The sequence below is a fragment of the Pseudonaja textilis genome, chromosome 4 (assembly GCF_049901715.1).
Source record: "Pseudonaja textilis isolate UNSWEBS1 chromosome 4, rPseTex1.2, whole genome shotgun sequence".
In the NCBI taxonomy this organism is placed as follows: domain Eukaryota; kingdom Metazoa; phylum Chordata; class Lepidosauria; order Squamata; family Elapidae; genus Pseudonaja; species Pseudonaja textilis.
In genome coordinates this window covers 12,361,960-12,376,976 of record NC_141993.1, presented here as the reverse complement: position 1 = coordinate 12,376,976, position 15,017 = coordinate 12,361,960, and the positions used below count along the sequence as shown (strand labels likewise).

Sequence of the window (15,017 nt, the reverse complement as noted above, 5' to 3'; positions counted from 1 at the left end):
ACTCCAGGCATACCAAGCCAGAGGACGGGGCTGCTTAGCAGGTAGCCATGGAAACCAAGGGACCCACTGCTAGCCTGCAGCAAAAGACGGGGGAGATAAGGCGGCAACTGCACAGTTTAGATTGTTTTCACAGCTGTGGTTTTTCTTCATTTCTGATCAAAGTAGTGAACAAACGTCTTTCCCTTTTAAGGGGCTCAAAAAAACATTCGCCTTGATCCTAGAAGAGGGTAAACATTTGTAAGCACAAAGAAGGAGATCTTGGCAGAGTCAAGGGAAGGCAGAGGTTGCTTAGGGGAGCTCAGGTGATCCTATGTCATTTCTGGGACAGTTGCTGGTAGGGGAGATCTGGACAGGGCTTTGAACCAAGCAAATTATAGCCTCCTTTGATCGGAGGTTGAGCCCTGGTGCTCTCACGGACAGGACAGGAGAGTCTTCCTAGAAGTTGGACACAAGAAGGTTGCCACCTTCTTCTGGGGAGTTTTTCCAGCTTCCTGATCTGGCCCACAATCCTTGAACTCTTGGGCAATTTCCCATCTAAGAACCAACCATTCATTACATAGAATGTAGAATCATAGGGTTGGAAGGGACCTTGGAGGCCTTTTAGTTCAACCCCCATGCATGCCATAGGTTCACCATCATGGCCCTACACCATCCCAACCAAATGGCCATCCAATCTCCTCTTGAAAACCTCCAGTGATAGAGCACCCACAACCCCTGAAGACAAGTTGCTCCACCAACCGACCGTTCTCACAATCAGGAAACCTCTCCTTAAGTCTAGATTGGATCTCTCCTTGATCATCCATTATTTCTTGTCTTATCCTTAGATGCTTTGGGGAATAGGTTGACCACTCCCTTCTTCCCCGTGACAGCCCCTCAAAGATTACTTCACTTGGCCTTTGTGGGATGTGTCCAACTGAAACATTGTCACCAAAAATCCTGAGTGAATGATAACATTATTATTTCATACCAGTGTCAGCGTTCCAACTAGCAACATCCAAACCAAGAAACTCCGAGACAAGCATTTCCTCAAAGTTCCATTTTATTAGAGTTGTCATGTTGGCACAGCTGGGGAAACCTGAATCTGAGAGTTCCAGGTTTTTTCTTCCCAAAAGAAAATCAAAGATCCACCCCCTGCACTCATCAGCCCATCACAATTCAGAATAATGTCACTCTGTGCTCCATTCAAAATCCAAGAAAGAAATACTTAGACTCCATAGATTAGAGGAAAGAAATCTTTTACTGAAAGTTGAAGTGGTAGCATCAGGTAGAATTCTGAATCTAAGAAATTAGGTGCGCAGATCACATATACAAAGGGATGGAATTGTTCCCACCCCCCAAAGTTCAAAAGATTCTTCCAATTAAAAGTTCTGGATATGGTCATGTGGGCATCTTCAGGTGGTGATGAGGCCTCTCTCCATTGACCTTGACATATTTTGATAAAGATTTGCAGTTGCGCAGAGAAAAGAAAGGCTAAGCAAGGAATAGAAACTTAACAGCAGGAATTTATACTACCCCCACCCTCCTCATTTATACAACACAAGAATGTAACACCTCCAGCTCTCTTCCCAAACATACCCCTCCCCCCGTTACTTATGGCAGCCAAAAGATGCAAAGCAGTAGAAAAGATCTTGAAGGCTGACAGGCCCAATCAAATCTTCGTCCCAACTAGAGACATCCCTCCAGTCACCCCCTTACAGGTGCAGGGCAAGATGTCCTTGACTCTCTGAGAAAGAATGTTGTTGAGTCTAATCTTCTACTCTCTAAGAAATCCCCCCTCCCAAATTCCCAGGCGCTGAATGTGGCACCCTTGCAGCTTCCAAGTAAAAAATGGCCTCCAAGGCTGACAACCAGCGCAGTTCATAAGTCGATCCTGAAAATATACGGGATGGCTGATGTTTACAGAGTAGATCATTATTTCTCATTGCTGCTTGCACTTCTTGGTTTGCTACCTAAACACAAATGTGAAAAAGTACCAAAAGTTATTTGGTACTTCAATATTTTTTAAAAAGTATTGAAGGATGGAGTCCTTGGTGTTCTCCCAGCTTGGCTCTTTGCTTGTAGCTGTTTCATTGCCCAACTAACTTCATCATGGTTGGTGAGTGTGGGGTTTGCTCACTCTTTACAAACAAAACGTTGCACTACCGGTATTGTTGGGGATGTGGTTTTCTCCTTGGTAGTTCCTAAATATATTTATGCACTATTCAAAAGAGACAATAAGATAACTAAGAAGGAAACAAAAAGTCCAGAACACATCCTCTCCAGCAGCCAACACCCAGATAAGCAGGGATTAACACCAGACAAATGAACAGGAAAAGGACTCCTGAATTCAACCCTGAGTAATATCTTTCTCTTCCATTGGTATTGAACAACTTTGCTCATATTGGCTTCCTCCAGATTTGTTGACTAAAACTTCTAGAACACTGTTGGCTGTTCTCTTTTCCTTCTTCCTCAACAATGTGATCCTACTTTTTTTGAAGGATGCATCAAATTCCTTGGATGTCTGCATCACATGAATACTAACAGTGTTTAAGATAAATTCTCTGTTGAGTTCAAAAGAGCCTTAAAGATCAACCAATTCCCCCAGACTTTGGTAAGGATGACTGAAGCTTCTCTTGAGTAGTGTGAGTGTGTTTTTTTTTTCATTACTCTATGGTTTTATCATCTCCACTACACCTTCTACTTTTTTACTTTTGTCTGTTACGGTACGTTTATTCTTCTTTTTAATGTTATTTTTTACCTGTGAGCCACCCAGACCTCCTGGGAGTCAGATGGTATATAAATAAATATTTACCATTATGCTGTTCCAAATTAGCTTATTAACCTGAACAGTGCTGCAGTTGTGTTTTTACAAATCAGCTAATAAATCAAGTTATGGAGATTCTCTATTTCTACATTCTCGAGTCGGAAATTACCCATTCAATGAAATTTTGGGTTTTCGTGTGCATTTAACACAACGCAGGAAACAATGCTGAGCATCAGTGCCAACAGACACGAACGGTGGAAATCCAAAGTCTAAGGAGACACAAATGAATAACTGCAGCTAAAGGCCGTTTGCCATGAAGAAACCCCCAAAAACTTATTTAATCCAGGGTTGCTTTGGATGGAGGAGAACATACTTAACATTTAGATTTTAGCTAATCAAAATATTTTCTCTCCAAAACTAAAACTGTTAAGGAAATTAGAACAGAGGAATTCTTTAAAAAAAATTCTCTGGAAATTTATCATCTTTTTTGGGGGGGGGGAGGAGGAGAACAAAGAGATGGAGCAGCCCATAAGAAATGGACCTGGGGTGACATGATAGCAGTGCTCCAATATTTGAGGGGTTGCCATAAAAAAGAGACGGTCCAGCCACGGTGGCACAGTGGTTAGGATGCAGTACTGCAGGCTAACTCACTGCTCCGTCCAGGAGTTCGATCCTGCCTGGTTCAAGGTTGACTCAGCCTTCCATCTTTCCGAGTTCGGTAAAGTGAGGACTCGGATTGTTGGGGGCAATAAACTGACTCTGTAAAATGCTTCGAGGTGGCTGCAAAGCCCTGCGAAGCAGTATATAAGTTTAAGGGGTAATGCTATTTTCCAAAGCACCTGAAGACAAGAAGCAATGGACGGAGACTAATCAAAGAGAGAACCAATCGAAAGCTAAGGGTATAGTTAAGAACAGTTAATAGTTAAGAACAGTTAATCAGTGGGCCGCCTTGCCTCCGCAAGTATGGATGATCCATCACTGAAGCATCTTTTAAGAAGAGACTGGACAGCCACTTGTCGGGAATGGTATAGGGTTTCTTGCGTGGGGAGGGGGTTGGACAGGGGTTGCCAACCTTTTGGACCTCAGGGACCACCAACCTCATAATTTTAAATCCTGGGGACCACCAATATGAATTATATTAAGCCACTGGCGGTGGCTTTCTGACATTGGTGGAAGAGAGAGAGAGAGATCTCATCTAATCTCTCTCTCTCCCTCTCTCTCCCCCACCACTCAAAAACGCACAGAGGCAGGGGGTAGGACTCAAATTTTTAAACAACCGGTTAAGTGGGCATGGCTTAATTTGTGGGTGTGGCTTGGTGATCATGTGACTGGCTGGGCATGGGTTGTTTTTTTAATAAAAATATTATATATATTTATATAAATAATGATTTTTTTAAATAAAAAAAGAGCATCTTTTACCCAAAACCAGGCAAAGCAGGCAGGCAGATTGAGTTGCTCACAGAATCACAGATTCACTTAGAGATCTGTGTTTCTGCCTTCGGCTACCTGAGTCTGCACTGCTTCAGTCCTAAGGAAGGTTTAAACAGAACCGAAGATCTAAAGATTAGCTAGAAAGCAAGAAATCCAACGATTTCCTGCTTTCTAAGCTAATCTAAATCTCCTGGCACAGCAGAACAACTGATGGTCAGAAAAAGGAAAAATATCAACTTAACAGGCAAGATTGCCAGTTAAGGAGTGAGTGGGCAGGGTTTTTTTTCCCCCGCGGGCCATGTGGGCAGCACAGCCTCGTATTCCTGCGCAGTCTGGATTGATTGCTTTGGTGGGGTGCTCTAGGGGTGACATTTCTCTGTGGACCACCAAGAGTTTCTCATGGATAACCAGTGGGCCGTAGCCCACTGGTTGGTGACCACTGGACTAGATGACCTCCAAGGTCCCTTCCAACTCTGTTATTCTGTCAAATCAGGGAGCTTTAAACTGCTTTTAAGTTTCCCACATGATGGCCTTTTAATGCGGAAACAAACTGAACCAAGAGCACAAACATCAGGAATGGAACTCATTTTCTTAGATATCTGAGTATCCAAGGACACGAAAAACAAATGCAGAGATAGGAGAGAAGAAAGAAACTTTCCTGAAGCCGGCCACTTGGTCTGGTATTAAAGAAATGTTTATGTGACAATATCTGACTAAGAGTGAAAATTGGACCGAGGAACAACAGCTGGAGATGACTTCTTTACCAACATGTAGCTTGGACTGCTGAACTTCTGCGTTCCATCCAAATGTGCTAATTCTTTCAAGTGGTTTTTATAATAATGTGACGCATTCTGCGTCTTCGAGTTTCACATATATTCCAAAAATTACCACTGTACTGGGAACAATATCCTGATTTTCCATACTTTTACATGCGGGTCTGTGATCTCATGCCTCTTTAAGGGGAGAAGCCAGTAACTTTGAAAGCAAAGTCTTAAATGCATCTAGCTATTTCCTTTAAAATTATTTCAAATTGTGTTCAGTCTGCAATTTTTTTAAGACAGTATCATTTCACTGAACTATAGAATAACAGAGTGGGAAGGGACCTTGGAGGTCTTCTAGTCCAACCCCCTGATCAGCAGGAAACTTAATAGCATTTAAGACAAATGGCCACCCAATGTCTTCTCGAAAACCTACAGTGTTGGGGCACCTACAACTTCTGGAGGTAAATTGTTCCACTATTGTTCTAACTGTCAAGACATTTCTCCTTAGTTCAATTTTTTCTTTGGTTCTCTCCTTAGCTAGATGCATCCATTGCTTCTTTTCCTGCCTTCTGGTGCTTTGGAAAATAGTCTGACCCCCTCATCTTTGTAGGAGCCCCTCAGATGTTGGAACACAGCTATCATGTCTCCGCTGGTCCTTCTTTTCTCTAGACTGGAGATACCCAGTTCCTGCAACTGTTCTTCATATGCTCTAGCCTCCATCCTCCTCATCATCTTTGTTGCTCTTCTCTGCACTCTTTCTAGAATCTCAACATCCTTTTTTATATTATGGCAACAAAAATTGGATGCAATATTCCAAGAGTGGGCTTCTTGAAACTCATCTTCTCGGTGGACAAAACTTTTGACATTGAAAAATCAAGAACGATCCTCTGAAAAACCTCAGGATGCTGCCAAGCGTCCAAATTTTGATCACACAGCCATGCAGACACCGAGATGGTTGTTAAGTCACGTTTTAAAGTGCCATCCTAACTTTGAACAGGTCGCAACCCTAACCCGTACAAGATGTTAAAATGCTGACATTTTAGTCACAACAACACAATACCGTGATTTTCAAAAGCATCATTTCTGCAGGCATCATCCAAAGGTGGTTTATTGTGTTGGTTGTTGATGCCAAAAAGCAGGGAAGGGATAAAAAACTTAAAATCAATGCAAGGGATAAAAACAGAAGGACTTAAATTTTGGGGTAACCACCACCCTGGTGTAAAATCTTGGCAACAAGAAAATAAAGCAACCAATTGAGTTCAAGGAGATGTCTGCCTTTATTATCTCACAAAGAGCTGGCTAGATGGATCTTGACAGCCTGGAACACTGGGCCCTATCTAACAAAATGAAATTCAATGTAGAGAAAAGTGAAGTCCCACACTTAGGCAAGAAAAACCCAAAGGACACATCTAGACTGAATGAAACCAGGCTCAATAGCAGGAACTGGGAGAGGGATCTTGGAGTCTTAGTGGACAACCAGCTAAATAGGAGCCAGCCGTGTGCAGCAGCAGCCAAAAAAGCCAATGCAATCCTAAATTGTATTAACAGGGATACAATTGAGATCAAGTGAGGTACTAATACCACTCTGTAAAGCCTTAGTAAGACCACACCTAGAGTACTGCATCCAGTTTTGGTCATCACACTACAAAAAAGATGTTGAGACTCTAGAAAAAGTACAGAGAAGAGCAACCAGGATGACTAGGGGGCTGGAGACTAAAACATACGATGAACAGTTACAGGAACTGGGCCTGGCTAGTCTAATAAAGAGAAGGACCAGGAGAGACATGATAGCCGTCTTCCAATATTTGAGGGGCTGTCACAGAGAGGTGGGGATCAAGCTATTTTCTAAAGCACTTGAAGGCCAGACAAGGAATAATGGATGGAAACTGTACAAGGAGAGATTTAACCTGGAAATAAGGAGAAACTTTCTGACAGTGAGAACTATCAACCAATGGAACAGAAGTTGCCCTCGGAAGTTTTGGGAGCACCATCAGTTGAGACTTTCAAGAAGAGATTGGCTGCCATTTGTCAGAAATGGTATAAGGTCTCCCGCTTGGGCGGGGGTGGTGGACTAGATGATCTACAAGGTCCCTTTCAACTCTGATTATCTATTAAAGCTCTTTTCAGTTTTTTTTCCATCCAATATGCATAAATCCAAACACTGTTTAATGATGATCACATGAAAACACCTCATAAGTCAAAATCTTTACGATGATTCCTTTCTAATATTTTGTACGCTTCCGTTAACCATGCACTTATGGTATGGAAAATCCGCACCAATAATTTCAAAACCAAATTGAGCCTTCACATTCCAAGCGTAAAATGTTTGCAAGTAGCAAACTTTCTCACCAAAAATGAATCAAAGTAACAGCAGAACGCGCTTTTCTTTTAACACAGCCCTACGTGGGGCTGTTCCAAATCCTATTGCCAACACAGCAGACAATTCCAGCCCTTAGAGATGCCAATATCCAGATCACTTCACGTGGAGCTGGCCTTTCATCCTGTATCTCCTTCAAAGGACCATCTTGCTGATGTTTGAAGAAATGTTGAAGAAAATGGACTTAATAAAGCCTCCTGACTTAAGACGCACACACACAGAGAGACACACAGAGATACACACACAGAGAGAGAGAGAGTTCTGCTGACGTGGTAGATCTTTTTTTAAAAAAAAATTTTTTCCATCTGTTCTGCATTGATTTTTATCACAATGTCTTTCACACTTGTTTTAGTGCTCCAATTCTACGTTCAGCTAATCTGAATTTCTGGTACATTGAACATTTGACAGAAATAATTACGTCTAAAAAACTTGAAACATATTCATTTATGGATTCCTTCTGTTCAATCGTGTCTGCCTTGCAGTTTTCTGGGCAAGGTTTTTCACAAGTGGTTTGCCATTGCCCACCTCCCTTCATCTAAGTACCGACATCGATCCAACTATTTGATTTTTAATCTCGCGTCACGTTTGCATTATTTAAAAAGCAAGCCACTCTTGCAGGGAGTGTTTTGATTATTTAAAATTCCTGCCCAAGTTCACCTTGCCCACATTTTTTTTTAAAAAGAACTCCACACTTGTTTATTTCCAATATTGATACTTTAGTCAGATTTAAAGTAAAAAAAGGAAGCAGCTCTTTTTATTCAAGCCCAAACCCCAAAGAAAAATCAACTGCTTGACACAACGTGACAGGGGAAACCTTTCCCTTTTAGACAAACAAACATTTAACCAGTGGTGGGATTCAAAAATTTTGTGGGCATGGCTTGGTGGGTGTGACTTGGTGGGCATGGCAGGGGAAGGATATTCTAAAATCTCCATTCCCCTCCCCACTCCTGGGGGAAGGATACTGCAAATTCTCCATTCCCTCCCCACCCCACTAACCTGCTTTCCAGAGCCATTCTCCTGTGCAGGGCAACCAAAGAAGACCCAGCCAATCAGCTGGGACTCAATGGGAGGCAGAGAAGAGATGGGGGCGGGGCCTGTCAGAGGTGGAATTTTCCAGTTCTCCGAACTACTCAAAATTTCCACTACTGGTTCTCAAGATCTGGTCAAAACCTGCTGAATACCCCCTCTGATTTAGCTTTAGGGAGAGAGAAAAGTCTCTAAGGGAGCACGTGGTCTCTTCTGCAAGTGTAATGCAGCTCAAGAGATTGCAAACCAAAGGGATAATCTTCATTTTTCAATATCCAGAACCACCTATGACACCTGTACCACCCTGCTGCTAAATAACTAGAAACCCAGATGGGGAGTTCCTCCCCTGACCCTGCCCTTGGAAACATGGTCTGAACACAGCTGGAAGTGTATTCCTCGTGTCACTCTGATTCAGGAAGCAGCTGTTTCAATGGACCTCAAAGCCAACTTGCTCCTTCTCCAAGATGCTTGGTGTCCTCCATCGACTGAATGCCGAAGGTGACGTGAGGACATTTTGTTTTTTGACATCTAACTAACTAAGAATCAGTACATACTGATACTATTAACAGCTTTTCGGTATACGTGTAGTTCTCAACTTAAGACTGCAACTCAGCCCAAAACATCTGTTGCTAAGTGAGACACAGGGATGCTGCAATGGTGTTCTGACCCAGGCTTCACAAAATCGCAAAGCAGACTTCCTCTTCCCAGCAAAACCACTTTTTATGTGACGAATGTGAATTCCTATCATTCACATTCAGCAAAGTCCCAGCAAACAGTCTTTCAAGGGTGAATTGCAACCACAGACCTTATCAGGCTTGGAGAGCTGCCAGGCCGATAGCTTCCAAGTGCAACGCTGTCCAAGGAAATACTCAGCAAGGAGTCTCTGAGAGGCACGAACAAATCTTCACACTAAGTAAATGAACTAATTGTCTCCTGCAAACACCTCTCCCCTTTCACTCCTCTTTATTCCCTATGGGAGGGGACCATTCACCGTCCACCTGTGCCTTTATTCCCAAGTCGACCCTTGTTCCTTAACTGTTCCCTTCTCTTGACAGCTTTGCGCATGGACACCGAGGCTGGAGCCTGTTCTACACCGAGAACAGGCTCCAGCTGTTCTTCTGCCCCACTGAACTCCGACCCTGAAGGCAGCTGATAACTGTCGGACAGCCCTGGCCCCATCTCTGCCTCCAACGCAGAGCACTGCCTTTCCTAGATTCCAGGACTGGCCCATGTTCCTCCCTCACCTCCTCACTGTCTGAGTCTGCTGCCAGCTCTGCTGGCCGCTGGCAGGCCACAACAAATGGTTGTAAGTGTGACAAATGGTCCTAAGTCATTTTTTTCACTGCCATTATAACTTTGAATAGTCACTAAACAAATTTGTAAGCTGAGGACTACCCATATTTAGAGATCAATTTACTCCCTCGGGGATGGAAATTTTCACTGAGCCCTTTTTATGAATTGATGCACAACCGCAGTACACATTTTCCCATATACCCACAATCCATGAAGAAACAGTATCTGAGTTTGCACAAAGCCTCTGAGATTGAAGTTTACATCTCGAAACAGGTGAAGGTACATGAATATAGCATAAGTTTTCAAGAGTTACTATCAGATCAATTTGGAGCCCAAGATTCGGCTGCATTCATGAGGGTTTCTTCAAATCACAACAAAAAAAAAGCAACGCTTACCTTTCTTGGATTTTGCACCAATCTTCAGTTTAGAGGGCCAAGCAATCTGGGTGTTCGTTTCCTCCATAATCTGTCAAAGGACAAGAAATATTGGCTTAAATTTAAGACACATCTGCTGTTTTCTATCAGACAGGAAAAAAGGAGAATTTGTACTAATTCCGAACTGCTGCAAAGTTGCATTAAAATACCAAGAAATAGGTTTCAGAAGACAAACAAGCCTGATTTAACTCCAGTGGGAATGAATCTGGTGGATTCTAGCATTTTAAATGAAACACAATATCAATACATTTAAAAACTTAGCTTTTAGCTGACTGCTCCCTATTAGCCTTCCATACTTCCCTGAATTTGCATGCCCTATTTTTTTTTGCCAGCATTTTCTTAAAGTTACTCAAAAATAATCAGTAACTGGGCAGGCTTATTTTGCCCCTGGAGAATGGTTGTCTTCTCTTCTTAAAAGCCTCCAGTGATGAAGCGCCCAGAACTTCTGAAGGCAAGACCTTCTTCTGGATAATTCTTCTCGCTGTCAGGAAATGTCTCCTTAGTTCTAGATGCCTCTCTCCTTGATTAGTTTCTGTCCAGGGTTTCTTGTCCTGCCTCTGGGCACTTTGGAGAATAGATGTCCCTTCTTCCTTATGGCAGCCTCTCAGATGTTGGGACAAGGCCCTGATCTTGATAGGTGGGCAGATGAACAACTGACAAATACAACCCAACAAGGTTTTTGTCTCCATGCAGTTGGTCACTAAGTTAAGGACTATCTGTACCCTCCCTGCTCCCACTGTCACCATAAGATTAAAACATGAAAAGCATAGAGAATCCCAAACCTCAAGAATATTCAAATTACTAATCTGAACACTTCAACGTAAGAAATGCAGCATAGAATGATTCTTTAAGCATGTCTCGTTGAATCTCTGCATGAATCGCTATCCTGGATCTACCTCCTTTCTAGTTAATTGGTGCATTATACTTTAGCACAGGGGTCTCCAACCTTGGTCATTTTAAGTCTGGTGGACTTCAACTCCCAGAAATCTCCCAGAATTTCCCCAGCTTTGTGCTGTGGCTCACTGGCAGCCGGCACGGACGCAAGGTATCGGACAGTGAGGACAAAAGGGAACCAGTCAGGGAGTCTGGTGAGAATTGGACGAGGGTCTTGCATCTGATGCAGGGATGGAGCCAGGACCATCTGGGAGTGGGGTGCTGCCTTCGGAGCCTTTGGAATCTGGCAGCAGAGAGGCAGAGGACCCCGGGGAGCCTGTTTCCAGTGCGCATGTGCGCAGAGCTTCTAGAAGGCGAGAGCAGCTGAAGCAGAAGGGGTGATTCAGGAGAAAGGCTAGAAGGTGATTGCCCCTCCCATTAGGGATAAAAGTCAGCCCTCGGGGACATTCTCTTTGCAGGAAGCAAAGAAGTTCATTAGATTCTGATTCCTCGTTGAAGCTCTGTGAACTCTGGTTTGTCTTTGCTAGAACTTCTAAGTAATGGGACTTCTGTTTCTTGGCAGCCTTCTACAACCCTGAAAGGCGTGAGCTTATCTCAGAGAATTGTGTCTAATGAGTTTTGGCTGGGAATGCATGAAATTCCCAACGTTGCATTAAAATAGATTTGATTTTACACTCAAGTTTGTGTTTCCTTAATTTGGACTAGGCCTGGATCAGAATGCTTTGCTGGCTGGGGAATTCTGGGAGTTGAAGTTCGCCAGGCTTAAAGTGGCCAAGGTTGGAGACCCTTGCTTTAGCATTCTGCATTCATAACACCCTATGTTTACTTTCTTGTAAAACACCCATGAAACAGTAAACAACGTGAGTGCATCCACTCCTATTTTAGGTAAGAAAATAACCCTCCATTCTCTGAACTGAAGTCAGAACGCACAATCTAGTTTCAAATACTGCTGTTTCAAGAAATCCTGGCTATAATTATGATGAAAGAAATGGTATCCTTTGCCGATGTCTTACAGGAAAAATCTGAAAGACAAATACACACACCAAAATATATTTATACTTCTTTCTATTGCCTGTATCAATAAAGTTCCTGAAAGCCGCTATTTCCAGAGGATGGTGCCATGTGGAAAAAGTGAGAAATGTCAGCCAGGGCTCAATGCTCTTTGCTTTGAATGGGTTTCAGCAGCCACAAGGTAATAAATTGCAGCTGAGAGGCAACTTCCAAACAAGGCAGTTCTATCATGACATACATCTATTCCTAAAGAGCCCCAAACACAGATGTGAAATAAGAACTGTAGCAAAGTGAAGTCTGAATGCTAAATCAGCTGGACCGACCTATTTGTTGGGGAGGGGGGGAAAGTTATAACAAACCTAGGCAAAGTATTAAAAAGCAGATGTCAGGATTCCAGCAGTTACCCCCATTTAAATCATGAGTCTCGAGCCATGCTTCCAAAACTTCAGAAGGATTTATTGGGAGGTAACATGTTGGCACTGCTTGGGTGTAGCCGACTCTGAGACACATCGTTCATTGTCACCCTTGACACTGGTTTTCCCTCTACCCCTTGGGTGTATCATAATTCATATTCTCCAATCCATAGCCAAGAGTTATCAATCATGCTCTCCAGTTAGAATTTTGCGGGGCAGAAAGATCAGTCACCTAGTTACTATCTTTGAAAACATTTGTGGAATGCACTTTCGGTTTTGCAAGCTGTTGCACTGCTCCCATCTCTCTTTCTGCTGGCAACTCTAAAAAGACCATTGAAATATTTTATGAGTTGACAGCAGAGACAATGGCCCGTACAGTCAAAGTTATGGTTTTCCCAATAGATAATAGATAACAGATAATCAGAGTTGGAAAAGACCTTGTAGGTCATCTAGTCCAACCCCCTGCCCAAGTGGGAGGCCCTATACCATTTTTGACAAATGACAATCCAATCTCTTCTTGAAAGCTCTTCCAAAGGTGAAGCTCTCACAACTACTGAAGGCAACTTCTGTTCCATTTGTTGATTGTTCTCACTGTCAGATAATTTCTCCGTATTTCCAGGTTAAAACTTTCCTTGTTCAGTTTCCATCCATTATTCCTTTTCTGGCCTACAGGTGCTTTGGAAAACACCTTGACCCCCTTCCTCTTTGTGGCAACCCCTCAAATATTAGAAGACTGCTATCATGTCTCCCCTGGTCCTTCTCTTCACTAGACTAGCCAGTTCCTGAAACCAATAGTAATGTATGGCTGTGAGAGTTGGGCCATAAGGAAGGCTGAGCGTCAAAGAATTGATGCTTTCACATTGTGTTATCCAATCAGTCAATCCTAAAAGAAATAAAACTTGGCTATCCCTTGGACAGACAGAGACTGAAGCAGAAGCTCAAATTCTCTGGCCACCAAATGAGAAGAGAGGTCTCCTTGGAGAAGACCCTGATGTTAGGCAAGACTGATGATAAAAGGAGAAGGAATGGCAGAGGATGAGGTGGTTAGACAGTGTCACCGATGTGATGAACATGAATTTGGGCAAACTCTGGGAGACAGCAGAGAATAGGGGATCTAGCATGCTGTGGTCCATGGGGTCATGAAGAGTCAAACACAACTTAGCAACTGAACAACAGCTATCTATGTATCTTCAGAAGATGGAACTATTATGTGTCTCCCAAATTCCATATTTGGGACTGTCTCAAAAGGAACAATCATCTCTGCTTGACAGAACTGTGAACGAGCAGTTTGGAAATTTGAACCCCTTTGCAAAATCCCAAAAAGAATCTTGAATATTAGAAAAGTGGTCCAGGTGTAGGTAGGGTCAAGGTAGAAGCTTGAGGCTACTTATGGTTAAAAGTCAAAAGTAGACCAGTGTTGATGCATTCCTTCTCAACAGGATTGGAATGGACAACATGGTGGAATCCTGATCCCCCAAAAGAGTATCACATTCACAATTTTATGCAGACTAAATCTGGCACAAGAACAGGTTTAGTACGTGAACACAAGATTAACCTTTAAGTTAACTATGGAAAGGCTAATGAACAGAACTTAGGAACTGCTTGCTTGCTTCCCAGAGAGCGATCTAGAAAAATCATTATCTTAAGCAGCTTAGTAGTGGGTGTGTATCGCATTACTCAGCATGTTCTGTAAGACTTACTCTGGCACCCCTGCAGTGTTGAAAATCTAGTGATTCAGGCTAGTGTGAATGGGTTCCAAGCAGCACGCTTCTGCTATTCTAACCCACTCAGCTTCCAAATGAGAAAAGGAAACCATCAAAATTTTTGTCCCATGTATTGTTTGGGAACTCCTCCCCAAATTTTAACAAATGCGTATTTAGTAATCCCCCAGGATTACACGGTCTATCCTTGGTTTTTTTGATGTTCTTGCTGGAGTTACAGATTACCTCCGGAAACTGGGAGCTTTTCGGGACACAACCAGGAATTATGATGGGTTCTACAGATGGAGGGGAGGGAATCTCATTTGAGAGAGAGAGAAGTGGAAAAAAGAATACCAAAGGCGAGACTTTGGATAGAAAAATCTTTGCTATTTTCATACTTGATAGATAGATGACAGGTAGAAATGATAACAGCAGGTTGGTAAATGGATGGAACACAGGCAAGGCAGCCAAGTTGTCTCTGACCAACACTCAGCCCTGAGATCTGCTGATGCTATCAAGAGCTGTCTCAGGAGGCAGTAACTCTCCGTGTCTGGATTTAGAAGCTAAGTGGGGTCTGGCGTGGCCAGTTCTTAGATGGGAAGCCAGGGAAATAGACTAGACTACAAATCCCCCAAAAATATTATCAGAAGAAGGCAATGGCATGCTAGTTATCGGCCACTGCCAAGAAAAGTACAAGGGTTCAAAAACTCACTAGGAGTCAAGAGCAAATTACAGATACAGGCACAAATTAACAGAATTGGAAGGGACCTTGTACATCATCTAGTCCAGCCCCTCCCCGCCCAAGCAGGAGATCCTACACCATTTCTGACCGATGGCAGTCCAGTCTCTTCTTAAAAATCTCCAGTGATGAAGCTCCCATAACTTCTAGAGGCAACTTCTGTTCCATGGATTGAAGTTTCTCACTGTCAGAAAG

The 15,017-nt window shown here is 42.9% G+C and overlaps 1 protein-coding gene across 2 annotated transcripts in view; it reads right to left on the bottom strand.

Annotated features, from left to right (window-relative positions):
- BICC1 (BicC family RNA binding protein 1) overlaps nucleotides 1-15,017 on the bottom strand; it is a 125,302-nt gene that overhangs the window by 66,086 nt on the left and 44,199 nt on the right. For both annotated transcript variants that reach the window (XM_087932253.1, XM_026710995.2), the window contains exon 3: nucleotides 10,027-10,096. In XM_087932253.1, coding sequence (XP_087788379.1) covers nucleotides 10,027-10,096 — 70 coding nt within the window. The remainder of the gene's footprint in view (nucleotides 1-10,026; nucleotides 10,097-15,017) is intronic.